This window comes from Hydra vulgaris, chromosome 08 (genome assembly GCF_038396675.1).
Source record: "Hydra vulgaris chromosome 08, alternate assembly HydraT2T_AEP".
Taxonomy (NCBI): Eukaryota; Metazoa; Cnidaria; class Hydrozoa; order Anthoathecata; family Hydridae; genus Hydra; species Hydra vulgaris.
In genome coordinates this window covers 32,846,888-32,874,159 of record NC_088927.1, presented here as the reverse complement: position 1 = coordinate 32,874,159, position 27,272 = coordinate 32,846,888, and the positions used below count along the sequence as shown (strand labels likewise).

Genomic DNA, 27,272 nt, shown 5'->3' with positions numbered 1-27,272 from the left:
GACAAATCACGCGAGATTAGAAATTTCTAACTGATTAACTAATAATCTAACGCGTATTCTTTGTGTCAAAGAGAAAAGATTTATTCAAAAGGTATTTTGAAAAAATCTTTCTCCTTGCATAAAGGTATTTTGTTTCAAAGGTAAAGCGTTAGTTTTTTTTTATTTCTATGATTTTAAAATATTTCAAGAAAAACTAATTGACTCAATGTCTCTTTCCTTACCAATGTCGTTTATATGACCAGAGAGGGTATCAAACCACGAACCTCTTAGTTACCATATTCAAATAGTGATTCTCTTTGGAATAGTATTTTTATTAATTCTATTAGTTAGGGTTTTATTTGTTTCCATCACTGAACAAATAAATCTGATGATTTACTACAAAATTAGTTTTGATTTTTTGACAAAATTACTTTTGATTTTGAATTAAAATGTATGAAAATCTATTTTACAATTAAACTTAAATTAAAACTAAATTAAAATTATGAAATTAAATATTGATTTGTAATTACTTATAAAATTTCGTTCGTTTTCTTGACTTATATATTTCAAATATTTTAAATTGTTAAACTTCAAAAAAATATATAACTTCTATTAATAATATTTACAACATTTATAAAACTATATACTAAATTAAAAGTTAAATGAAAATCTTTTTAAATTTTACATTTAGTCGATGTGCGAAATAATTAATGACATAAAACGAGTCCAAATAATTGCAGAAAAGTTTATAACTAACGCTAATTGTAATGCTCCAAAAACCGAAGATGAAATTCTCTAAAACTTTTCAGCATAACTCTTAAATCGTCTTCAGATAGAAGAATAGTTATTCTAGAGAAAATATAATATTTTAAACGAAAACTTAAAAAAAGTGCAAAAAATGTAATAACATGAATGCAATAAATAATAATAAAATGAAAATAATAAAAAGTATAATAAAAACGATACTTTACAAGAAAATAATAAAATAACATTTAAGCAAATAGTTGTAAATTCGTATGCTTTTTTCTAATTTAAGTATCTTTTAAATTTATTATTGTAATAATAAATAATGATTGTACCTAAACGCGTCATAACTACTAAAAAATTGTAATTATGAGTAATTAAGTAGTTATGATTCAAATGATGTTTTAAATCGAGTTTCAGTCAATTGACGGGAAAAAAAACAAACAGAAAAAGGTAATAAATTTTATTTTTTTTAAATATATGTTTATAACTGACATTTATATACCTAAGTTTGGAGTTTGCGCAATGCCTAAAAGCATCTTATCTGAAAGATCGAAAAGTCAAACTTTACTTCTAACTGAGAATTGGTTATAGCAGAAATCACGTCTGTGCATTTTTACATAATTTAAAATGGTTATTTTTAACAAAAACAATAACACGTGAAAAATAACACATACAATGGTAAAGAAGAATAACACATACATTAGTTAGGGTAAAAAACAAGATTTTATGAAGTATTAGGTGATGACGTATAATCTGTTCTCACAAGGATGAGGCATGTGATTATAATCCATTCACCGGCGCAAAATTGTAAGATTTAGCAGGGGTTGATTTTACCTAGCCGGGGCTAGGTAAAAATTTATAATAGTTTATATTATAAATTTATACAAACATTTACTATTTATCTAATACTTGCATATATGTATATATCTACTTTTATATAAATATATATCTACTTTTATATAAATATATATCTACTTTTATATAAATATATATCTACTTTTATATAAATATATATCTACTTTTATATAAATATCTATCTATTTATATATATACATATATATATATATATATACATATATATATATATAAAACTGATACAAAGGTCTTACCTTAAAAATCTGATACAAAGGTTTTAAAAATAACCATAAAACATAGAAACGAGGTCGGCAATTTTTTTGCCGACCTTAAGCACTTTCAGGTTGGCAGTTAGGTCGGCATTGCCAAATGCCGACCCTAATTCAAAATGCATACCCTCATTTGACTCCAAAAACTTAAATATTAAGTATTATTAGGATCGGATAACGATAACCCTGTGCCTTGATGTCAAGTTTATGTTGAAAAATTGTTATATTGAAAAATTAGTATGGAGCATTAATAATAACATTGTAGAGTTCATTATTTATATTCAGTAAATAAAACACATTTATAATATTTATTATGTATATATATTAAAAGACACATTAATAACTAAATTTCGTTTTCAAAGTTTGCTTTTTACAATCAGGATATACGATTCTGTGTTCTTGAACTCATTATATCATATCCTTCTCTCAGTGTAAACAACTTCCTTTTAGCTTGTTGAAACGAAGCATCATTTAACCATAAAGAAGGTCTTCTTGGTCAAATAAAGGCTCTTCTTCAGAAAACTGTCATCAATTTTGAGTTGATTAAATAGGAACTTGCTTTTGAAAGAGACGAAGTCATCGATGTTTTTCTTTGAAAATAAAACAGAAGGAACGGTTATCAATCGTATATATAGAAGCTATAGAAGAAAATCAAAGCATAATTTACATATAAGACATACCAAAAAGTGGGCCACAAAGTTCTTCTTTGGATGCAATGTAACGTTTATCGTGAGCTGATGGATTTTCTTTAGCTATGTTAGCAATCATTTTTAGTTTTAGTTTTTTGATCGACATCATCATCAAATAAAAACAAAACAGACACTTCATCTGTCAAATACCATAAATGGTGGCAAAAATTTTGTAAGGCTGCTTTGGAAATGCTTTTGTCAATTGTTTTTAGGCTTTCATGGACTTCAAAAAGCATAGGTTCTGATAAGGTGGTTTTACTGCTAAAATGATTTGGAGCCAGAATTTGACAAAGGATGTCACAATAAACAGGCAGACATCTAACAGAGCTGCCTTGTTTCAGCCTGCTCACTTTGCATTTCTGTACGAATTCTATGGATTTAGGACATGCTTAAAGAAAAGTCATTTGTGTTATGCCCTAGTATGTCTATAGTAGCTTCAATTATAAATACAGAATCTCTCACACTCAACTGACATCTATCTAATGCAGCAACCAACTTCGGAGTTATGAAACTTTTTCGCATAAAAAATTCATTAGGCTGAGAGGAAGCACCACTTCAGGGTGGGTCTATTTTCTTGTAAATCTATTATTTAGGATCAGAATATGAGTTTACTTGTGGTAGTTTATAAGATGATGTCAATGGAGAATAACGATACAAAATATTTAGCAAGTCGCTTTTCTTCCTCAATGTTTCTAAGATCCGCCCTTTCTTCTTTTTCTGTAAGTTTTTGTCCACTCTGCCTAAGTGACCAGGGCCAACCTGGTTCTCTTTGATGCTCCAAGATCCTATTTTCATTTATTTTAATTAGCTAAAGCGCATCAGCATGAGTAATGTCAAACAAATTGTCTAAGTTGGAAAGAAACTCTGTCAATGTTGTTCAAACATCTTTTTTTTGCGTTTTTTTGCAAATCTCTCCAAACTTAGTATAATGAAACTAGTTTCTTAACAGACTTGAGTAATGATTTAGTCTGTATACATGCCTTTTCCTTGTAAATAATACACTCATGAATAAGATTTAATAATTGATTGAATAAGATTTGCACTTTCATTGATACTTAGATTCACTTTGAAAATATTATAGAATTAAAACAAAAGGTACATGTTGTCGTGGTCCTAAGTATGCAAAACTTGTTAATTTGCATACTAAGGATCACATAATTTTTTATGGACACCCTTGTAGCAAGCAAACAAGCAACCACTATTAAGTTATGAGCTACTAGAAAACAAAGGTTAGGGTTAAAGATCAAGGAAACGGTTAAATAAAGACTTCAAAAGTCGTGAGATTTTTGAGGCTTTGTTGATGTGCAAAGAAAAAAACTAGATGAATAAAAAAATTTATAGCATGAAAGGCCAGGTACAGTGAACAGATGCAACTTTGCTGAATGATAATCCTAGTAAAAACGATCAAACTAGAGATGAGACGATTGTTTGAGCAGCAACCATGATAGTATTTGTAGAAAAAATAAGATGGAACCTTACGATAATGGGAAGGGGAGGGTGTGGCTCCAGCTTGGCAGATCCACCTACATTTACAATGTGCTTTTGGACCTTTTCTTAAAAAGGAATGTCAACAGTATAGGAAATATCAACAATATAGTATAGCACAGCGGTCCAGAAATAATACTTTAAAGGCAAAAGTCATATCTTCTCCTATTTTAAAGCTAAAAAGCTAAAATTTTTGGCAAATATTAATTATATCCTGACCAAGAATAACTATTATTGTAAGATTGGTTGTCATACCTGACAGACACACCAATAACACCAAGGAATAATAAAATAACAAATAATAAACACGTGATACATATTTCATATTTAATCTTTAACTTTCTATTAACTATAAATAGTCACTAGCATGTATGATACATTTTTGTTTGATTGAATAAATATCATACATGTGCCATGAACGCCATGAACACATAGCATAATAACTTACATTTAATGTACTTATTTTAACAGAATTATTTTGGAAATACTTTTAAACTAAATATTTTCTGGAGGACAAATTTCACATTTATGACATCTTGGTTGCATAAACATGTAGAATAGCACACTAAGAATAAAAAGTACAACATATGACACATGATAAAGCACAAAATATGACACATGATAAAGCACAACATATGACACATGATAAAGCACAACATATGACACATGTTACATGAAAATATTTAAATTAATTAAATAATTTCCATGATTTATGGTTTTTACTTACGAATATTACGAATATGAATGTATAAAATAAACGAAATTTAAAATAACACACCAAGGACACATGACATAACATGTGACATGCTTTTCACATTTATATTTATAATTAAATCTATGTTAAAATTTATTTCACTAGACTTCAATAGTTTGACTTTATGGTCAATTAATAAACAAAATCATTAAGGACACATATTTTATAATTACCAAGATATGAATATTCTGTGCATAATGGAGCACAGCAAGAACATATGACAACTTAAAAAGAATGTGTAATATTGGTTTTACACCGAGATTATAAATAAAAATAAATTTTCTTTAAAATTTCTACATATTTAAAATCATTTTACTAAACTGATGTATTGAAAAATCCATAATTAATAAAGGTTAGAGTTTTAAAAAAAAAAACAATGAAACAGGTGTCCCATCCACATTAAAAAAAAAGCTGCTATTGTAAACATGGAGCTTTTTACAGATATCTTCCAATAAAGTAAATCTATTTAGGACCCATATTATAAATACTTATATTATAAATGCGGTAGTGGTGTAGTGGTAGAGCGCTCGCTTCATAAGCGAAAGGTTCCGAGTTTGATCCCCACCAGGTCCCTGGTAGTACAGCGCTCAACTTGTTTCTCCGCGCAGCGGCCTTGTTCGTCAAGGTTCGTGTTTCAGATTTATAGAGTTGAGAGAGGGTTATAACCACAATTAAGTAGCCTCCTTGTCTGTAGTGGCCTGAGCAGAGCAATCTTTGCATTACATTTCTATTTTTAATTTTTAACATGTTTGTTGGGTTTCTTCAGATTTGAACTGGCTTGTTTCTTACAATCTGGTGTAAATGGAAAATCGTCTTGAGCAGGCATAGGATACCATTTAAAATGCGCTACATATCTTAAATGTATCTTTACATTATATTTCTAATGTATTTGAATCAAAATCTTTTAAAAAGACTCATAAATTCCAAGTATTTCAGCAAAAGTTTCAAGGCTTCTAAATGCCCTTCTTGCTTTGTTTCTGCCATTGGATGTACTAGAGCCACTTTGGTACATCAACAACAAGTCCGAATGTATTTTTAATTTTTTCTATTTTTTTTTTAATATTTCTTTTTATTATTATTTTTTAAATATTTCTTTTTTTCTACTTGCAACTATCTTTTTCTTTTCAAAAGTGTTTGCATGAAAAAATTTGCAACCATTGTATCCTGGTCTTCTTCTCTGTCCAATATGTAACATACATACAAAACAACGAATCCAGAGATGGAGAGTGTGGATTCCAAGGTCCAAAAACATCTGATTAAGTTGTCTATTGTAAGCAATTACAAAGTCGTTCATTTTTTAAGATTTAATCAACATATATTGCAAACTTGATAAGAATCACTGCATGAAAGAAGAGTGGATACTTTCCCATTAATCATAGTACACACTAACTTGTGCGTGACTTGAAATAAGTCTAAAAAATCATGTTCTGCTTTAAAAATATGCTGATTTTCTTTGATGTATTGCATTCATACAGGACGACAATATTGGGTTGAGGATATTTTGGGGTTAATCCAAAGAATAAGATTAGTTTCCTGTACTTTAAGTTGCACAGGTATTGCACACGAAAAAAACAAAGATTCTTCAACTGAAACTGGCAATCCACTCTCTTCATCTTTAATTCTCTGTTTATAAACAGACTGTCCAGATAAACCATCAAACCCAACTTTGCTTATAAGAAAAGAGGAGTATTGCAAGGCTCAGCTAGTTTCATTTTATCTATATCTTTCCAACTCCTGTTTGTAGTGTGATCCATTATTCCTTAAAAATTCACAGAAGCACTGTAAGTGACAATCCAGAATCTGGAATGCAATCACTTTTAACTTTCACAACAAAATTGTAGGCAGGGTATAAAACGCAACCTTTATCTAAGGCCCTTGACGGATAGTTTGACAGTCAGTCCTACTCATTCTACTGTCTAACATTAAACTTAAAGTTTCTTCTGCTGAGCAGGTTTTAGAGCATGATATACTACAGGATCAATCAATTTTACTTTTCATCAAATGTTTTAATACTTTGGCATCTTTAAAACACCCTTCTTTATTGTGATTCAGAATAAGGGCATGAAACAAACTTTCAGTGGTAACACCAAATTTTTCTGTAATCTCTGACAACCTTCTTTTCTTAGACCTTGTTGAGAGATCTACAAATGATTTTGAAGGTAGACCTCGTTGTATATTTTTTTATTCTAACTTGCTGTTGAGGTTCATTTTCAATAAACTCCATTTTTAACTATTTTTCATAATAATTTATAAATCTTCCTTTTTGTCTATCTGTCTCATTCCATTTCTTATCTATATACAAATTTCTGTTTTTGCTTCATTACTAATTAAACTTTTCTTATTTATTTTCATATTTTCCTTTAATTAAGTAATCGAAAATGCCATTTTATTTTCACATGTTCCTCATATTAAAAATTGGTTTCACCGCTAAATAACTATTGAATATTATTTGTTTTGATTGTTTTGTTTATGTTTCGTTTTGTCCGCTTTTATACTAGAATACTCTCATTATCACATTATATATTCATTATCACAGCTGAAACTCATTAAAAAACATCGGGAATGAGAGGGGGAGCCACATTTTAGTTAAAGTATGTCATGTTTGAACTGACCTTATAGGTACAAAAGCAACCAAAATTTTCAAAAATTTTTCAAAAATTTTCTGTAAACAACATTTTTTCAAATGCAAAAATTTAAAGGTGGGCAAACCTGGGCCAAAATTTTCAAAAAGTTTATAATAAAAAAGCGTTAAACATGTGGTTAATTGTTTCTTGTTTATAAAATTATATATATTAAATTATTTTATATTGATTTTCCATAATTTAAAGGAATATTTAAAAAAATTGGTATATCTGTGATATCAGCAGGAGTAAGCATGTATAAAAGTTGGTAGACCAATTTTTGCCAGAAAAAAATTTAATTTTCTTTAATTTTTGAACTTCAAACCCTCCATAGACATATTTTTATTTTTTTAAATTATGGACCTAAAAAACTTAAATCTGGTTTTCACATAATATATATAACTCAATTTTTTAATTATTTTTATTATAAAACAAATTATTTGTATTTATAGGAATAACATAATAGGAATGTCAATAATATTGCGATAGTTGTTTACAGTAAATAACTGAGTTTTGTTTGAGTTAAAATCACTGAAACCCTTGCATTTAAGATCGACTGCTTGTTCTAAGCGATCAAAGTGAAGATTTTTTGTCAATGTTTTGTATAAAATTGAGTCCCCAGCGAATAATATATAAGCTTAAATAATAATAAATTGAGTCACCAGCTTTAGATGTAAGGTTGTCACAAAGATTGTTATTGTAGATAAGAAACAAATAATAAGAGCAAAAATAGAACCTTTGCGGTACTCCTAAAGTTATTGGAAAAGAAGAAAAGTGTAGACCTTCAAGAATGACTTTAATACTGCAGTTTAGAATGATTTAATACTGCGGTTTAGAATGACTTTAATACTGGGGTTTAGAACAACTTTAATAATGCGGCTTAGAATGAATTTAACACTGGGGTTTAAAATGACTTTAATTAAAAACAAATGATTTAATCTCAAAAATCTATATTTAAAGAAACTTGTAATAAAGAGAAGATATAATCATAGGATAGTCGGAAAGGTCAGAGTGTTTTCTAGAGTTTTTAAAATTGAAACCACTTATTTAGCAAGAGAAGTGAGTTCTGGAGAACACTTTTGTAAAACTATGATAGAAATGTTGTCTGAACAACAAGCTGTAGAAGAGTTTAATCAAGAATTGATTACAGCATCGGAAGCCAATGTGATTTTTTTTTTTTTTTTGTTAATTCACCTCCCCAAGGCCCAGAAGGCCACTACAGACGAGGAGGCTACTTAATTGTGGTTATATCCCTCTCTCAACTCTATAACTCCAAAACACGAACCTTGACGAACAAGGCCGCTGCGCGGAGAAACAAGTCGAGCGCGGTACTACCAGGGACGTGGTGGGGATCGAACTCGGAACCTATCGCTTAGGAAGCGAGCGCTCTACCACTACACCACTACCGCATATATATTTGGGTGTCTAGCAATGGGCTGATCTGTTTAATCTCCAAATGTCTCTAGAACCTATTATCTGAGATAATATACAAAACTTAGTAAACTGAGAATATATTTTAAATTTCATACAATAATCACTTGGCGCTCAAAAATTATGACCATATAAAAATTACAGCTTCCTTAATTTGAGGGGTTTACAAATTTTATAAGTTCATAATTTTTGAACGCTAAAAAATTTTGTATGAAATTTAAAACTTATAAATGAATGTATAAACTTATAAATGAATGTAAATTCAGTAAAGAATAGTGAAAAAAATATTTATCAACTTGTTGCTCTTTCATTTCGGGTAGGTGTAGCTAAATATTAGGGTTCTTTTGTTCCCAGCCTACAATCATTGCAATTTTTCACAAAGCATTTTTTTTGGCACAAATATTAATATATAAATGTTTGAAGTTTACTTCATGTCTGAAAGTTAACTCCAAAAAATCCTGCAACTGCCTTTGACGGCCATTTTTAAAACTGTGTTTTCTTTTTGTGGAGTTTTCATGCGAATATAAAAAAATCTATAAACATATATACATACATACATATATATACATGCATATACATACACACATACATATATATATACATGCATATATATACATACATATATATATATATATATATATATATATATATATATATATATATATATATATATATATATACATGCATATACATACATACATCCATACATATATATACATATATATATATATATATATATATATATATATATATATATATATATACATATATATATATATATATATACATATATATATATATATATATATATATATATATATATATATATATATATATATATATATATATATATATATACATATCCATACATATCCATACATATATATATATATATATATATATATATACATGCATATATATACATACATCCATACATATATATATACATATATATATATAGATATCCATACATATATATATATAGATATCCATACATATATATATATACATATATATATATAGATATCCATACATATATATATATACATATATATATATATACATATATATACATATATATATATATACATATATATATATACATATATATATATATATATATATATATATTTATATATATATATATATGTATATATATATATGTATATATATATATGTATATATATATATAGATATATATATATATATATATATATATGTATATATATATATATATATATATATATATATATATATGTATATATATATATATATATATATATATATATATATATATATATATATATATATATATATATATATATATATATATATATATATATATATATCAGGCTTGGTCGGGAAAGGCGTGCGATCGCACTCTGATCTTGACCACGCATACAATATTTAGTTGCGACAACTTGCCCACGGCTTCATAGATGTTTTGAGAACATTTCAAAAAATAATCAAGCGCAAAAAAGTTCAACTGGACCGATGAGAGACAATTACAAAAATTAAAAGCTGCCTGATTAAATTGTTATAAAATAAGTTTAGAATAATTAATAAACTTCGTCTTTTATAATTAAGCGACACTCTTTTATATAAAGTAAAAACTTACTATTAATAATTGTTTAATAAAGAAACAATTGTTATTCAATTTATCAAAGAGTTTAGTATAATTTCTTTTATTTGAGTACTTCTGATTTATTTCAACAAGATTCTACTAAACAAACGTTTGTTGATTTATTTAATAAATAAAAAAGTCAATCTTTTTTTAACCATTTCGCGCTTTACGTAGTTCGCCTGAGTTTTGTTTTTACAAATTACATACGATTCTTTGTAGTACGACGAACAAAAGAAACAATTAAATCATTCAGTTACTATGACATCATCATAGATGTTTTGAGAACATTCAAGTATGTTTCCATGTTTGTCCGCATAACAATAAGTTTTAAAAATACACGCAAAAAAATTAAATTCATAACTTTAATCTTTACTAATTAAATGATTTTATATTGACGAATGCTTTAAAAAGATTCGCTAATATAAATTTGTTTTGTTTTAATACGTTGACTTATTGTTGGAGCCACACGCACACAGATGTTTAAAAGATTTAATAAAATGGCAGAGTATAAACTTTTTAATAACATATTTTGATCTATATTATTAAAAAGTTTTATATATACAGCATATAATATATACATATATTAGCTTATACGCTGCCTTTTTATTAAATTCAACTTATTTATGCAATCGTATAACAAGAATATGACAATCAAAGATATCATATATATAATGCTAAATATATTTTCGTCCTTCAGGACTCTTAAGTAATGTACATAAATATAAAATTATGTGGGATAAAATTTATATTACAAATTTTTTATCCGTCCGATTCAGATATAGAACTTATATCTTCACTGGTGCAGCTTTCTTCGCTACTATAATCAGTGGCAATACTAGCATTAGCTGAATCAAGGAAAAAAACTCTTCGCTTATCTAAGAAAATATCCACAGCACGACTTAAAATATCATCGCGTTCTTGTTGAGTGAAATTCGTGTCATTCCCTGCTATGATTATTGAGTCTTCCATTGTTGAGTGGTTCATCTTTAAACGCCTATCAGTCAAAATCACAGTCAAAATACTGAAAACGCGTTCGACAGCTGAATTAGAACCAGCAATACACATCAGAAGTTCAACTAAAAGACTCAAGTTTGGAAACTTAATTTTATAATAAAGAAAAATATTCTGCCATATTTGCAATGGTGTGAGTGCAGTGGTGTACTGCGCATTTATTAATAGTTTTGCAGCTCTCCATTCCGAAAGAACCATTTTAAAATCCATTCCTAATTTTTCTAGAGGGTAAAAAAATTCGTTTAGCAATAAAGATATGCTGGCATCACCATACATGCTGTCTGCTGTCCATACTTGCGGATCTAACCAATCCATTGATTCGAATATGGGATTTAACAGCGAACTAAATCTATCGTTTATTAATGGCAGAATGATTTCAATTGCTAATTTTCTTACTTTAATGGCAGAATGAATACATTCAAAGTTAAGATTAGCCATATTGTTGAGTTCAATCTCAACAAACTCAGGGTTTGATTTTTTCAATTCGTTACCTTCTTTGAAATACGAAGAAAGAAGATTGGTTGAACCATCTTTTTCATTGATTTTAAACTTGAGTAAATATGAATCAATAATATTATCAATATCTTCATGGCTTAATTCCGCTAAGCTAGCCTTTGTTATATCCACCGCTGGTTTTAACTCATTCACCATTAACATTTGTTTTTCAAAAACCAATGATAATGGTGATAACTTTTCTAAGATGTCCAAATAACTACAAACCATACATAATAGTCTGTAGTCATGCAACCGTTTGGACAATCCAGAAAGTTTAGCACGCATATCTGCTTTAGTGTCGCGATCAGCAAGAGTATTATCGAAACCCACAATAAGCGAAGGCCAATTATGTAAAAGTTTTGTAAAGCCGCGTCTCCTGTAACTTATAAAGCGCGTTCCAAATATTTTAGGCAACGTGTAAAATGTAATGTTCAAAGCCTCAGCAGCTTTTTTAACTGCGCATTTTAGCTTTCCAGAATTGCGAAATAAATTAAATATGGAAATGTAAAAACGTTCACACTCTTTATACTGGGAAATATCTTTCACAGCATCTTTTATTGCTAATTCTAAACGATGGTTTACGCAGTGAATTTTTATCAGCCACATTCTATCTTTTTTTAATTGTGTTAACACGCCATTATAAATTCCAAAATTAACGCAAGCTCCGTCGGCCGTAGCGCTTACAAGTTTGTATTTGTAAGCTGACGCAGTTAAAGGAACACTACCGGTTTCAATAAAAATGCTATCAATAGCCTTTTTAATGGTATTGGCATTCATACCACCCAAACTGTTCATATCAAGTAAAGAAACTACAAAACAGGCAGGGGTCCCTTCGCGTTCAACGCGCACAAGAATCAACTCTTTTTCATCCTTTGTTTTTCTAGCCTGAGAACCATCGGAAAGAATGGAGAAAAAGTTTGTTTCATTGACAATTTTAGCAACTTTTTCTTTAATGGCACTGGCAATGCATGAGATATATTCACGTGCTAAAAAAGAAATTAAAAACAATAAAATAAAAAAATAATAATAAAACTAATATTTTTCAAATTAAAAAATAAAATGGATAAATCAAAAGGATAAGACCATTCGAATGTAAAATCTTAAAAAAAAAAAAAAATTAAACTTTCATTATAATAGTAACGTAACTTTAATTTGATTTTTTCATTTGAATTATTTTATTAAATTACGAAAAAGAAACTGAACCTAAAAATCAATAACCTGCTTTATTGTTGTCTTTTCCTTGTAAAAGGAGTGCACCATTAAGTCTTTGGCATTTGATCAGTGTCTTGAAATGGCAATGTGGCATGCTTGGTTTTAGAGCCATTTCATAGGCTGTTCTAATCATCTTTAATAACGCTTCGCGGTTGTCTTGTGTAATAGTTAACAAGTTTTCCATATCGAGGTTAGCAATACAACTACTTCCAGGATCTTCTGAGTTACCATTATCAATCAGCACCGCTAATCTATGGCTTTGCCCTCTAAGATGGCGATCAACCTTTATTATTATCAAAGAAAAAATCACGGTTCAAATTAAGCAATTTTCTAAAAAATTTATTCACTTAGTAATATAATAAATTATAAGATAACTACAGTTATAAGTTATATAATGGTAGAAAAATTATGTTTAAATTAATTCCTGGAGTCACAAATTAAGAACAAGCTAATTATTTTAATTTTACTTGATACTTTGTCACCACACAAGTTCCCTCCGTAAACGCTTTCAAAGAATGATTTGATACTCCTTTAACTAAAGCATCCGTTAAAATTTCAGTTTTGTTCCTAGCACAAATCTTACACCATATTTTGACAACTAAGCCATTTTCTTCCGTGTATCCAATAACTGATTCTTTCCCCCACGAAAGAAAAGTTTTTAAGTTCTTAGATATTGGTTTACTATCTTGAATTTTTTTTGCTTCAGATGTCATTCTTACAAATTTGTTATACTTAAACTTAAATTTACTTATTTCTGTTTTAAATACTTATTAAAATGAAAAATAAAAAAAAAGCCCACTCACTATTCATAATCAGTGGTAAAGCAGTTCCGCTTCCTCCTCGTAATTTATTTTTACCTTTTGAGTTTAATCATAAAAAAATGCTTTCAGATAGTTTGACGTATTTAAAATTTGGTTTTGGTTAGTAAAATAAAAATATAATTCATTTGGAATGTAATTTTTTTGGATACTGATCATTATAGACCGCTAATTCAGGGGTCTAGCACATTGCGGAATTGTTTTTAACATTTTTAAAGATACTGCTAAAAACAACGTTCTAACATTGTCATAGTAACTGAATGATTTAATTGTTTCTTTTGTTCGTCGTACTACAAAGAATCGTATGTAATTTGTAAAAACAAAACTCAGGCGAACTACGTAAAGCGCGAAATGGTTAAAAAAAGATTGACTTTTTTATTTATTAAATAAATCAACAAACGTTTGTTTATTAGAATCTTGTTGAAATAAATCAGAAGTACTCAAATAAAAGAAATTATACTAAACTCTTTGATAAATTGAATAACAATTGTTTCTTTATTAAACAATTATTAATAGTAAGTTTTTACTTTATATAAAAGAGTGTCGCTTAATTATAAAAGACGAAGTTTATTAATTATTCTAAACTTATTTTATAACAATTTAATCAGGCAGCTTTTAATTTTTGTAATTGTCTCTCATCGGTCCAGTTGAACTTTTTTGCGCTTGATTATTTTTTGAAATGTTCTCAAAACATCTATGAAGCCGTGGGCAAGTTGTCGCAACTAAATATTGTATGCGTGGTCAAGATCAGAGTGCGATCGCACGCCTTTCCCGACCAAGCCTGATATATATATATATATATATAGATATAGATATATAGATATAGAGCCACTAGCAAGATCAACACTTCGTATACTTTGGCAAATGTTTTTTTTATATTCAATAAAATATTTTCCATCAAAAAAATTTCAAAATTTTGTTATTTTAAGAAAAGCAAATAAAGAGTCATTTTTGTATATAAATTACCAGGTAGGTAACATGAAATTTTAAAATGTATAAATTCCAGATTGTTAATTGGAATAATTGGAAAAGACTTTAAAACAGTATTGTAATAATAAATAATATAAAAATGAAAATTCTTACTTTATGAAATTTTACCTATCATATATTTTTAATATGAATTTATTGAACAACTTAGTATCGAATACAAAGGTATAAAAATACCTTTGTATTTGATATAGAGGGGGATCTATAACCTCTAATATGTTAAAAAAATATAGATTTGTTAAATAAAGTGTTAATTTTATATTAAAATTTTGATTTTTAATTTATATACTTTGCCAGACCACCATCAAATGTGATTAAGATTGGGTTGGGTGGGTAATATCAGTTGGTGACCTAATGTCAATGCCATAACTTTTTGTTTTCAAATCTAAATGCATACAGTTTAGTGTCAAGAAAGAAAGGTTTAGAGATAACATAAATAGTGCGCAAGAATGAATTCCTTCGAACCTTTTCTCCACCTTGAGTAGGGGAGGAGGTATAAAATTTATGTAAATATGTTTAAACAAACATATATTTACAATAGACAATAATTATTTAAAATGCAAACTTTAAATACAAAAAACAATTTTTTTAATTTAAAAAAGCTCATAAAAATATACGAGATGAGCATTATTTTAATTTCCATGATAAAACCTTTTTTTTTTCAACAAATTCACTCCCAACAGCGCTGCAAGCAACCACTATCAAGTTGAGAGTTACTAAAAAACAAAGTATATTGTTAAAGAACAAAGAAACGGTTGACAAAAGAATTACAGTAAGCAAAAAAATAAAAAGGCAAAAACTTTTTTTTTGGAAAAATTTGTATAAAATGATTAAAAAAAGGTAGTTGATTTTTGTTAAGGGAAAAAACTATGAATTATTTGAAAATAGCATTATATTAAAGCATCCTATTCAAAAATTATCAAATATAAGTTCATATAAAAATCAACTGTACTTTTATTGATCAAATATTTTCTCGCAAAAAAAATAATGGCACAAATATGAAAAATTCCAAAATTAGACAAAAAAATGAGTATTTAGACAAAAAATTTAGTGTATCAATATTTAGTAGGGTCACCCTTTGCCAGAATAACTGCTAGCAGACATCAAGGCATTGATTCCACAAGAGATTTGGTTTCTTCTGGAGTGATTTTCTCCCATGCTTCGACTATTGCTGCTTTTAGATTATTTTGGTCTTCTGTAAGCTCGATCTCTAATTTTCTGTTCTAGAATGTACCACAAATACTCAATCGAATTAAGGTCGGGAGACTGGGCAGGCCATTCCATCACATTAATATTATTTTTTCGAAAAAATTCCTTTGTTGCAGTATGTTTTGGGTCATTGTCCTGTTGAAAGACAAAGTTGTTTCTAAATCTAAATTTACGAGCAGAGGGTTTCAAATTTTGCTTTAATATGTCTATATACGAACTGGCGATCATAGTTGATTCAATGAAAGTCAATTTGCCAGCTCCTCGCCAAGCCATTGATCCATGACATTTCCACCATCGTATTTTACTGTTCCTCTCATGCAACTCAATTTGTCTCACCTTGTTTTCGCCAGACTTTTTGGTGTCCATCCAAAGAGTTCAGGTTAAATTTGGATTCATCACTCCAAATTACTTTCTTCCAGTACTTGATAGTCTTGTCCACATACTTTTTTGCAAATAATAATCTTTGTTTCATATGTCTTAGAGTCAAATAGGGTTTTTTGCAACATACTTTACCATGAAATCCTTGCTCTCTAATTCTATTTCGGATAGTTTGAGCTGAAAACATGATTTTGTGGTCGTTTTAATTTTGTCTGCAATCTTTTGAGCAGTTTCAAATCTGTTTTTGTTCACTTGTAAAATCATGTTTCTATCAATAGCAGCAGATGTTTTTCTTTTACCGCCTCTTCCTGATATATCAGTTGTAGTCCCATTCAAATTATGCTTTTTTATAATGTTGCCGACAGTTCTAAAAGGGATTCCAGTCTGTTTATTAACTTCTTTGTAGGTCTTGCCACTTATACCAAATCCACTAACTAAACTAAATTTCTTTGAGAAATCAACCAATGTCGTTTTACAATGCACGTGTTGCTATTAATTAATCAATTTTATTCAATTAAACAAAACTTGTGTGTTACAAATATGTTACATATGAACGCATCTTATGTGTTACATATGTAAATATAATTTTAGACTTGAAGATACCAAAATTTTTTTTTTTCCCACAAAAAATCAAAAAAATACTAAATAAAGTTTTTGTGCCATTTATTTTTTTGCTTCCAATATAACACCTGCATGCTTTTAATGTTTTTAAAAACAATAATCCTTTGGTAAAATCATGCACAAATACATTCAAAAATCTTCATAATAGTAGTACTCTTTGATGTGCATTTACATTTTTTACAGTTTTAAAAAAACATGAGAAAACAGATAAGTTAAAAAAAAAAAACTTAAAAAAGATGCTTGTGCTATTTATTTTTTTGCCTACTGTAAAAAGTTGTAGGTTGTATGAGTCAGGAAAACATGAAGATGAGAGAGAGTACCAAAGCATTGATGTGTGTGGAAAAAAAGTAGTCAAATAAAAGCTTTTAGAGCATGAAGTGACAAATAAAGTAATAAGATGCAAATTGTGATATTAGGCTGGGTAAATAAAAAAAGCAATTGCTTTTACTCAGCGCTGTTAGAGTAATTGCTTAGCTTTATGTGAATAAAAATTAAAGCAAAATCGCTAAAAATTTTACTCATGTAAAGCTGAGCAATTACCCCAAAAATGCTGAGTAAAAGCAATTAATATATATATATATATATATATATATATATATATATATATATATATATATATATATATATATATATATATATATATAATTAAATATATATATAATTAAATATATATGTAATTAAATATATATATAATTAAATATATATATATATTAAAATATATAATTAATACATATATATTATAATATACTCGAGCTACTATCCAATTGTTGAAAGCTTCTACCTCTTTCTCTTTTCTACAAATACTATTATGGTCGCTGCTCAAACAAGCTATTAGGCCGGTGGATAAAAAAAAAAGCAATTACTCCAAAAATGCTGAGTAAAACAATAGCTTTTTTTATTTATTTACCGGCTATAAACAATTTTTTACCGGCTATAAACAATTTTTTACCGGCTATAAACAATAGCTTGTTTGAGCAGCAACCATAATAGTATTTGTAGAAAAAGATAGAACCTTTCAACAATTGGATAGAAGCTCAAGTTTGGCAGATAGAGCAGGTTCAACTATATTTACACTGCATTTTTGAACCTTCAAGAAGAAAAAGGGCATCATTAGAAAAACCTTCCTAAGACAACAGTATTGCATACAGAAACAAATAAGAAATTTGTAAAGTAAAGAGTTGAATCATAAGTAAGAAAACGGAGAGTACAATAAAGAGAAGCAAACTTAGCAGATGCTAACTTTACAATGGATTGCATATATGGCTTCTGAGAGAGGTCAGAAGTTAATTTGAAAAGATGTAAAGTGGAGGACTTAGTGAGAGCATTGCTGTTCATCAAAATAATAATGTCAACAATATTGCAGTAGTTGTTTACAGTAAATAACTTAGTTTGGTTGAAGTCAAAATAATCAAGCCGCTGCAAACGCCAAGCTGTTACAAAAGAGAAATCAGATTCAAAATTGGCTGCTTGTTTCTAAACGAATATTAATGCAGATAAGATACAATACATGACCAAGGATAAAACATTAGGGTAACTTTCCCAGATACACAATATGAAGTGAGCTCATGAAGAAGAAAAGCAAGCCAAACTTTATTGAAAGCTTTTGATATGTCAAGAACAATACTTCCATCTATTGCACAATAGAACCTTTATAAGAAATTTGTTGAATAAAGAATCAAAGACCTTGCTAATAACAGAGAGGACCTTGCTAATAATAGAGAAGAGACTTAGCAGACAATAGTTAGAGGGGTCCAAGTGTTTTAAAAAGTTTTTAAAAATTATAGCTACAGATGGAAATTTCCAGCAGGAATGAAATCAAAATTCAGTCAAGCACTTATTTAATAGTTTGAAGAGAATTGAAGAGTTCTGGAGAACACTTTTCTAAGATTATGACAGGAATGTTGTTTAGACCTCATGCTTTAGAACAGTTTAATTGAGAAATGAGTAACAGAAGCCTGAGTGACTTGATGCCTAACATAGATTAACCTGCTTAACTGAAATGGCTAGAATAGTGTGGCTTTAATATCATATCATTTATATAATAATTGAGCGAAACAATATGAGAGAAGGGCCGCTCTGACAACGGAACAATCTATTCCCAGACCACTATGATTTTACTGATAATTAATAAAATAGTTTTTTCAGAATACTTTTGCTTTTTGAAACTTTTTATATTATGGTTTTAATTTAATGTATTGACTTGTATATCTTTAGATTGATTATTATGATAATTAGAATAGTAGTTTTTCATGAAAAAACAATTTCGAGAGACAAATTTAAGAAAAAGTTGTTTGCAAATATTTCTGCCTTATCTCTGAGAGTAGTAATAAGATCAGACCCATGCATTAGAGATGAAATGTTAGACTTACCTTTGTTAATGACACTGTTGAGGATTTTCCAAAAGTCTCTAGAACCTAACTTCTGAGACAATAATGGAGTTTAGCAGCACCTTTTTACATTGATTTCTTGCAATAATAAAAATACGATTGTTCTCAAGAGTTAATCTTGTAAAAAAGATGGAAAAAAAATAATTACGATTAGATATAGCAGCTGCACAAGAAATAAAAGCTTCCATATCTACATGGATCCAGGAGGTTATGAAAAAGGTGCATTTATCAGCAGAGAGAGGAAAGACAAAATCTAGAAAAGAATCCCAGTTAGCTTTAGGGTACTAGTAAGTAGTGCGATGATAGGGTGAGTCTGAAAAAGAAGAATTAGATAATAGATTTAGTGTGATCATTGCATGGTATAGTTTTAAATGAGTACAAGGAGAAACTGAATACAAGTTAGGGTCAGAGATAAGACACAAATCAATTAGTGAAGGTATGTGATTAGGATATTAATAAATGACTTCTTTAGAAATAAGTGTCGTGGTGCAGGTTATATTATCATTATAATATTTAATGTTATTGCGTATTAACTATTATTGCTGTTTAATAATTATTATATTATTATTTTTATTTAATAACACAAATAAACAAGCTGTAGAAATTTAATGTGTCGTTTATATATTCTAATGTAGTTTTTAGCGCTGATTTCAAATCTGAAAACTATTTTTTTGTATCACGTCAGGTTTTTAAGATGTTTAAAAAATTTTATTTTCTATGTTTTTACTAAGCATAGAAATATATATTTCAATTTTTTATACATATATATTTTTTAATTTATTCTAAAAAGGTTTACATAGTTTTATCATTACTTAAATCTAAATTGAGTTGTAAGTTAATATAATGGCTTTCAGAGGCTGTATTAATTCAAAAGATATGTTTTGTTATGTCTGCGGCTATCTAACAGACAAATCTCATCGGAAAATGTTTACATCATTTCTAAAAAAAAAGTATGAATTATATTTTGATATAAGAGTAGATTTGGAAAAGGCTTGGGCACCAAATTTTATCTGCTCAGCATGTGCATGCAACTTGCATGGTTGGATAAGAAAAGCAAAAAAGAACAATCATTTTTTGTTTGGTGTTCCAATGATATGGCGGGAGTCTAGCAACTATTCTACAGATTGTTATTTCTGTTCTGTAAATATTGATTTTTATATAAAACTTGATTGTCTGTTAAATATGTTGAAGTGACATCAGCTTCAAAGCCAATACTTCATAATCTTGCCACTTTGCCAATACCTACTGGACCTACTGAATATAATATCGATGTAGAAATGTTAGACAAATTTCAAATTACATCTTCTGTCAGTAGCTCAGACTCTGATTACAGCGAGCATGACGAAAACATCCATATAATTAATAATGTGGAACTATGCGATATTGTGCCAGACTTGGTAATGGAGTTGCGTTATCAAAGTCGTTGGAGTGCAACAATGTCAGCGAATTACTGCTGGACACTTCAACGCAATTTGCCGAACATTCATCACAAGCGTAAATCCAAAGCCAAAAAATTTAAACCAGACACTATTTATTAATATCAAACTTTATTTTTAATTTTAAAAAATTGTGTTTTTATTTGTCTTTAATCGAATTTTTAGGATTTAATTAGCTAAGTTTTAAATTTATAATCACGAAGTTAAATAAATTATTTAAAACAATTATAACATTTTACTCAACTTATAAAAAACAAATATAATATTAAAATAATGATATATTAATAACTTAAATTGCTTAAAACTATATTAAATAATACATGTAAATCATTATAGTCATTATACATGTAAATCATTATATGTCACTATAAAAATTTTATAGTGACATATTACTATAATGATTTACTATTATATTATATTAAAACTGATTCAACATAACATAAAACATAAATGGGTTATGCCCTATATCTCAAACTGAGGGTGATAGAAAAAAATGGTTTGCATATTTGAAATCAGCATATTCAATTTGTCTTAAAAAACCACCTAGTTAACAAGATTTTCACAAAAAAAATTTATTTGTTTATCAGTGTAATTATATTATTATTATTTTATTCACGGGACTTATGGACTTTTTGTATGTACACAATCTAAATTATCCATTAAAGTCAATAAGTAAAAATGGAAGAATAAATGGATAAAACAGAGTTAAACTTATGTTTTAAAGTAACTTGTTTTTCTGTGCTTTTTTTCAAAATGATCCACACACATAATTAAAAGATTAGTTTTCTTGAATAAATTTTTAATCTAGTTTTTCTTCTAAAATTGTATTTTTTAGGGAAACTAAAAATAGCTTAACTTGCAACTAACAAGACTTTTTTTAATTATATTGCCAATTTGACATTTGACCAATGCACAATATAAAAACAATTCAGTTGGCATCTTAATCAATAACTTCCTAATAAAATATAAAAAATATTAACTAACAATACATGAAAAAGACCTGAAATGCTAAAAACTGATCTAATTTTCGGCCTATTTATGCAAATATACCAATCAAATTCTTTGAATATATTTCAGAATGTTTAGATAAGTTTTAGATTATATAAATACTGTTTCCATTGGAAACCTATAAAATGTGATATACGAAAAAATAGAAATTTAAGTTGATTTTTTTTTTTAACTTTTAAATAATGGATTCTAATGGAAATGTGTCAAGTTTGACAAAGGAAGTGTGTTATATATGAGCAATGCTATGAAGTATGCCTCTCTTTTATTGGTGTGATCAGTTGTATTAGCAATGCATAATAATTATCAATTTCACAATTTTTATTTTTTTTATTTTTGTTGTTGTTTTTTTTTTAAAAAGTTTTTGTAAAACAAATATGGGGTTTAATAAAAATGAATGTGCAGTTTGAGTTTACAATATAATGAGATTGTTGTGTTTGAGTTTACAATATAATGAGATTGTTGTGTTTGAGTTTACAATATAATGAGATTGTTATGTTTGAGTTTACAATATAATAAGATTGTTGTGTTTGAGTTTACAATGTAATGAGATTGTTAACAAAAGATTGTGGTGTTTAAGAATCTATGTTCTGATAGATAGTTCTAGAAACTTTTTATATATATATATACATTTTCTCATAGATATCTATGAGAATATAAATCTCAACTTTTAATGGTTTTTTACAACTCTAAAATTTTTGGTAGAATTTTTTAATTTAAATATGCTGTTTCTGTATTTTGTGTTTATGACAAAAAAAAATTATAACAAAAGACATTGAAAAGTAAGTGTTATACCACCCAGTTTGATTCCCACTATGCAACTGGTAGTACACATTATATATGTTCAAACCCATCACAGCCCTAAAAGATTTAACCTTATTGTGTAATCGTCTTGTTCGTATAGGTTTTTTTTCGTTTTGAAGAATATTGAGAAAGCAGGATAATAGCAATTATTCAAAAAATGAGCACTTATTATGTCACTCTTATCGTATTTTGTTTTTATTGTTATTTATTAATAATACTAAAATATGTTATTTATATATAATATTACTAATATAAAATACTTTAGAACTTAAAATTAAGTTAAAAAAAATAAACTTACCTCAAATGAAAGGTGCCTTCTTTTTGATAAAAAATGCTACCCTCATAAGTACAGATACCGGTTTCTTCAATAAGTTTTAAGCAATAAAATGAATCTGGTGTAAGACCTAGTAACTTAAGTAATTTTTTTTTTAGTTATTTTTTAAAAGAATGATTTTTGGGTGACAAAAAATTTAAAACAAATTGTAATACTAAAAACTCTATCAGAAAAACGTTTGAAAAAGAAGTTTAAAAAGAAGTTACCTTAGCTTTGTCAATAGCTTTCTGTGGTATGGTTATTTTGGGAAACGCGTATAAAGCTCCCTGAATCTTATTGCAAGTGATACCATCAATCGTGTTAAGGGTGGAATAAACTAAGTTAGCTCTTTTATTTAAAGATGATAATATATCCATTTTTTCCTGTGAATGTGATATTATTTTTATTGAAGATTTGTTAACAAATAATTAAACAATTTACCTATTTTTTATCTCACTCACAAACACAAAGCATAAATTATTTTTTAAAACTGAAAAAATACTAAGAAACTCCTTACTTTTAAAAATAACTCATATGAGGGTTCACCTTTTTGAGGAGGATGGACAAGACAATCTAAAACTATTTGACCACATAAATTTGCACCAAGATGAGTAAATTGCATTTTAGTTAATTGAGTGAGAACCTCATCACTAACACCAACTATTTCAGCATACCCTGCACGCAAACCACATCTGTTTTAGGATTTAAAAAGATATTAAAAATCAAAGTTTTTATAAAATATTTTACATTAAATAAATTTGGTAATATATTAATGCCTACTCTCCAAAAAATCCTTTTGAGCAAGAATGTAATGAAGCCAACTGAAAACCCTCTGCTACTGGACCCATATCCATTAATACTTTTTTAAAAGAATGAAATGTACTTCCATCATAAATGTTTTCTTGATACACTTCATCTGCAATAATGAACAAACCCTCCTCAATGGCAAACTCTAATACTTCTTTGATTGTATTATAAGATAGAACTTGACCAGTAGGGTTCCCAGGATTAATAACGCAAAGACATTTTACAGAACAAGTTTTTCTTGCTTCTAACAATGATTTTCTTAACTCTGACACTTCTAAAGTCCAATTTTTTTCTTCATTTAAATAGTAAAACACCTAAAATAAAGTTGAATGTTTTAAAAAATAAAAAAATTTATTTCAAATTTTTAAATTCAATTTTAATTTTTATTTAATTTAACAATTTTTCATTTTTAGTGTTTTATTTCATTTTATTAATGTACAATAATACTAGTGTTGTTACGACTATTAAATAATTCGACTGACAACTAAATTAATTAATATGTTTTCTAAAGTTGACTAAATCAACTAATACATTTTTAAAATCGACTTAGTTGACTAAAAGTCTATTTAGTTGAAGTATGGGAATAATTAATTTTTTCAAACAAATAGTAATAAAAATAATAAAGTAAGTTGTATTTTCTTTCTAGTTTTAATTACAATATTATTTAAATAATAATGGAGCAAAACAATATAAGAGAAGGGCTGCTTTGATAATGAGACAATCTATTTCCAGACCCCAATGATTTTGAGACCGTCTAACTATATTATCACTGTGTCACAAAATGACTTTTGATTCGAACCTCTTTTCCCGAGAAAAATCTTCGCGGGTATGGTAGTACAAGCATATAGAGTTTGCTTTGAAATCTATCATTATCTATCTATCATCATCGCTTGTGAAAGAAAAATCGATTTGAAATTTTTGATTTTTTGACCTATTGACAAGATCAATCAATCAAATGAAGTAAAACATTTTTTACATAAAAATTGTATATTTTTGTCACATAAGTTACTAATAAAGATAAGCAACTTGTTTATGAAAGAGATCCTAGACCCTTTACTGATTTTAAAATTTTGGGATAGGCCTGCGAACAATACTATTTAAAATGCCGAATCAACCAAAAACTAATGATGTCAACAGAAAAACTGTCTGTTTTCTCTGTTTGAAAAAAGCTAACAGGCAACTGACTTTATGATTAAATGCTGTCAAGAAGTTTTTGGTCAAGCTATCAAATTTGAAGAACAAAGAGTCCCAAATTCAAGGATTTCTACCTCAGGCTTCCAAACACGAGTGTCACTCCCGAAGCGCATGCTGTCTTTTTGAACAAGCAACAGAATCACTCCATCATGACTTCAATCATCACTGACAACGGTTCAAAAGGCTCAGTAATCATCTGGACTACCCTAAGAATCTTTTAAACTGTTTGACTGATTAAAACAGCAAGCATTCCTTTTAACTTTGTTGAGAATACTGTATTATAACATATGAGATGTAAAAAATTACCCTTCAACATCAATTTTTAAGAACTATATTTAGTACTTAATAAGAGTAATTCTTTTCTTTTAGTTGGCTTGATCTGTTATGCTAGAATCTGATTTTTTTTAATTTTCTGAAGAAATTGAATGCTTTTTTGTTTGTTATTGTTTCAAAGTTGTAAGTACACTGCTTATTTATAGAATAAATATATCAGAACAAGTTTTAATGGTTTCAATAAGAATGTAACTCATTTGTTTAGAGTAATAAAATCGAAAATTCAAATCAATTTTTCTTTCACGTAATAGTTATAAATGTACATACTATTGTTATTAAATGAACAAACAACAACTAAAGATTAAAAAGTTGAAAGATAAAAAAAAAAGAATTTTAAGATTTTTACTCTATTAAATCGACTTTTAGTCGATTAGTAGGAAGTCCATAGTCGATTAAATCGACTATTCTATTTTTCAAAGTCAACTAATTTCGACTTTCGACTAGTCGACTTTTAGCCAATTTAGTCGAAGTCAATAACAACACTAAATAATACTAACAACAATACTCTGTTTTACTTCTGAAACTTCCCCTGCCTCGTTGTTAGTAATATTGTACATTAATAAATATATCTTTTACATTTGTATAGCGCTATGTAAAAACGTCTGTAAGTGCTACACTTTCAGACAACTGTTAGCGACAGTAGGTTAATAATATATATTTTTTTTGTTAATCCACCTCTTCAAGGCCGAGAAGGCCACTACAGACAAGGAGGCTACTTATTTGTGGTATAACCCTCTCGCAACTCTATAACTCTGAAACACAAACCTTGACAAACAAGGCCACTGCGCAAAGAAACAAATTGAGCGCAGTACTACCAGGGACGTGGTGGGGATCGAACTCAGAACCTTTCGCTTATGAAGCGAGCGTTCTACTGCAACACCACTACCACATAAATTTGCGGGTCATATATGAAACAATCGTGTATAATATGATAACTTTAAAAAATTTTCGAACAACTATAAGTCTTTTTTGCTTAAAACTGTTTTGTTTTGTATTTAAAAAAGCAACAAGATTGAAAAAACTAAAAAACATTTTGCTCAACGGTGGATTTGAACCCATGAAAATGTTAAAATGTTGGCACTGAGGACAATGCACTAAACCTAACCGCTCAGAGAATATAAAAATTGTATTGTTAGTTATTAATTTGCCATGACTCTCCCTTTTCTCCCTCCCCTCCCTTCCCAAAATACTAAACTCCCTACTAAGATAGCAAACAGATAATTTATGCTAATTTATGTCATAATTTAATAATCTGCTAAAACCAGTATTAAAAACAGCTAAATTAAAAGTTTTTTTTATTGAGAGTTTATTGTGGAAAAGTTGCTACAAGCAGACATACCTTGCTACCTTTAAACTCTTTTCCAGATCTTCTCTTTGTAAATTATTTTTGTCTTAATGTGAGGGTTAAAATTGCATTTAAGTCTTAAACTTCAAAAAACACTTGGAGAAATATTATGCAATAGTCATCTATGTAAGAGATACTTATATGTATTATACATATAATATATGTGCAGATTTACCTATCTGATTACGAATACTATAATAGTATACATAATCAGATAAATTAGGTGAATCTAACATATTAACATAGTAACAAACATAGTTCACACTTTTTCTTTCGAAGTTCACACTTTTTCTTTCGAAATAAATAAACAGGGTGAGAATTCTAATAAGTATGTGGAAAAAATGTGAATACAAATTGTCTTTATTTACAATATAGTTTAGATTACAGTAATCTATACACAGTGTGCCCAAAATGTGGTTTTTTGGAAAAAATTCATAAATCCGTTATTTGTTAATGAAATCTT

The 27,272-nt window shown here is 28.1% G+C and overlaps 2 protein-coding genes across 8 annotated transcripts in view; both read right to left on the bottom strand.

Annotated features, from left to right (window-relative positions):
* Positions 1-525: 525 nt before the first annotated feature.
* The window catches only part of LOC100198478 (alanine aminotransferase 2-like), a 75,287-nt gene continuing 48,540 nt past the window's right edge, over positions 526-27,272 (bottom strand). For 3 of the 7 annotated variants that reach the window (XM_065803456.1, XM_065803457.1, XM_065803458.1), the window contains exons 6-10: positions 23,911-24,251; positions 23,648-23,822; positions 23,358-23,513; positions 23,116-23,228; positions 526-828 (exon numbers count right to left, since the gene is read on the bottom strand). In XM_065803456.1, coding sequence (XP_065659528.1) covers positions 738-828; positions 23,116-23,228; positions 23,358-23,513; positions 23,648-23,822; positions 23,911-24,251 — 876 coding nt within the window. In that variant the 3' untranslated portion in view covers positions 526-737. Of the gene's footprint in view, positions 829-15,591; positions 15,694-23,115; positions 23,229-23,357; positions 23,514-23,647; positions 23,823-23,910; positions 24,252-27,272 lie in introns of those variants that run through there. The other 4 variants (XR_010640065.1, XR_010640066.1, XM_065803460.1 and 1 more) reach the window with 3 other exon arrangements.
* On the bottom strand, positions 11,122-14,964 carry LOC136083768 (zinc finger protein 862-like). Its single transcript, XM_065803455.1, has 2 exons — positions 13,179-14,964; positions 11,122-12,946 (listed from the first exon to the last, which is right to left on the bottom strand). Exons 1-2 carry the CDS (start codon positions 13,354-13,356, stop codon positions 11,214-11,216), a joined length of 1,911 nt encoding a protein of 636 aa, XP_065659527.1. The 5' UTR covers positions 13,357-14,964; the 3' UTR covers positions 11,122-11,213.

What these genes read in the sequence shown, in the direction of transcription:
- LOC136083768 (XM_065803455.1), bottom strand. Translation starts at nt 13,356, where the DNA reads ATGGAAAACTTGTTAACTATTACACAAGACAACCGCGAAGCGTTATTA. An exon ending in AAAAGACAACAATAAAGCAG is followed by an intron (nt 12,947 to 13,178) that starts GTTATTGATTTT and finishes TTTCTTTTTTAG; the next exon opens with CACGTGAATATATCTCATGC.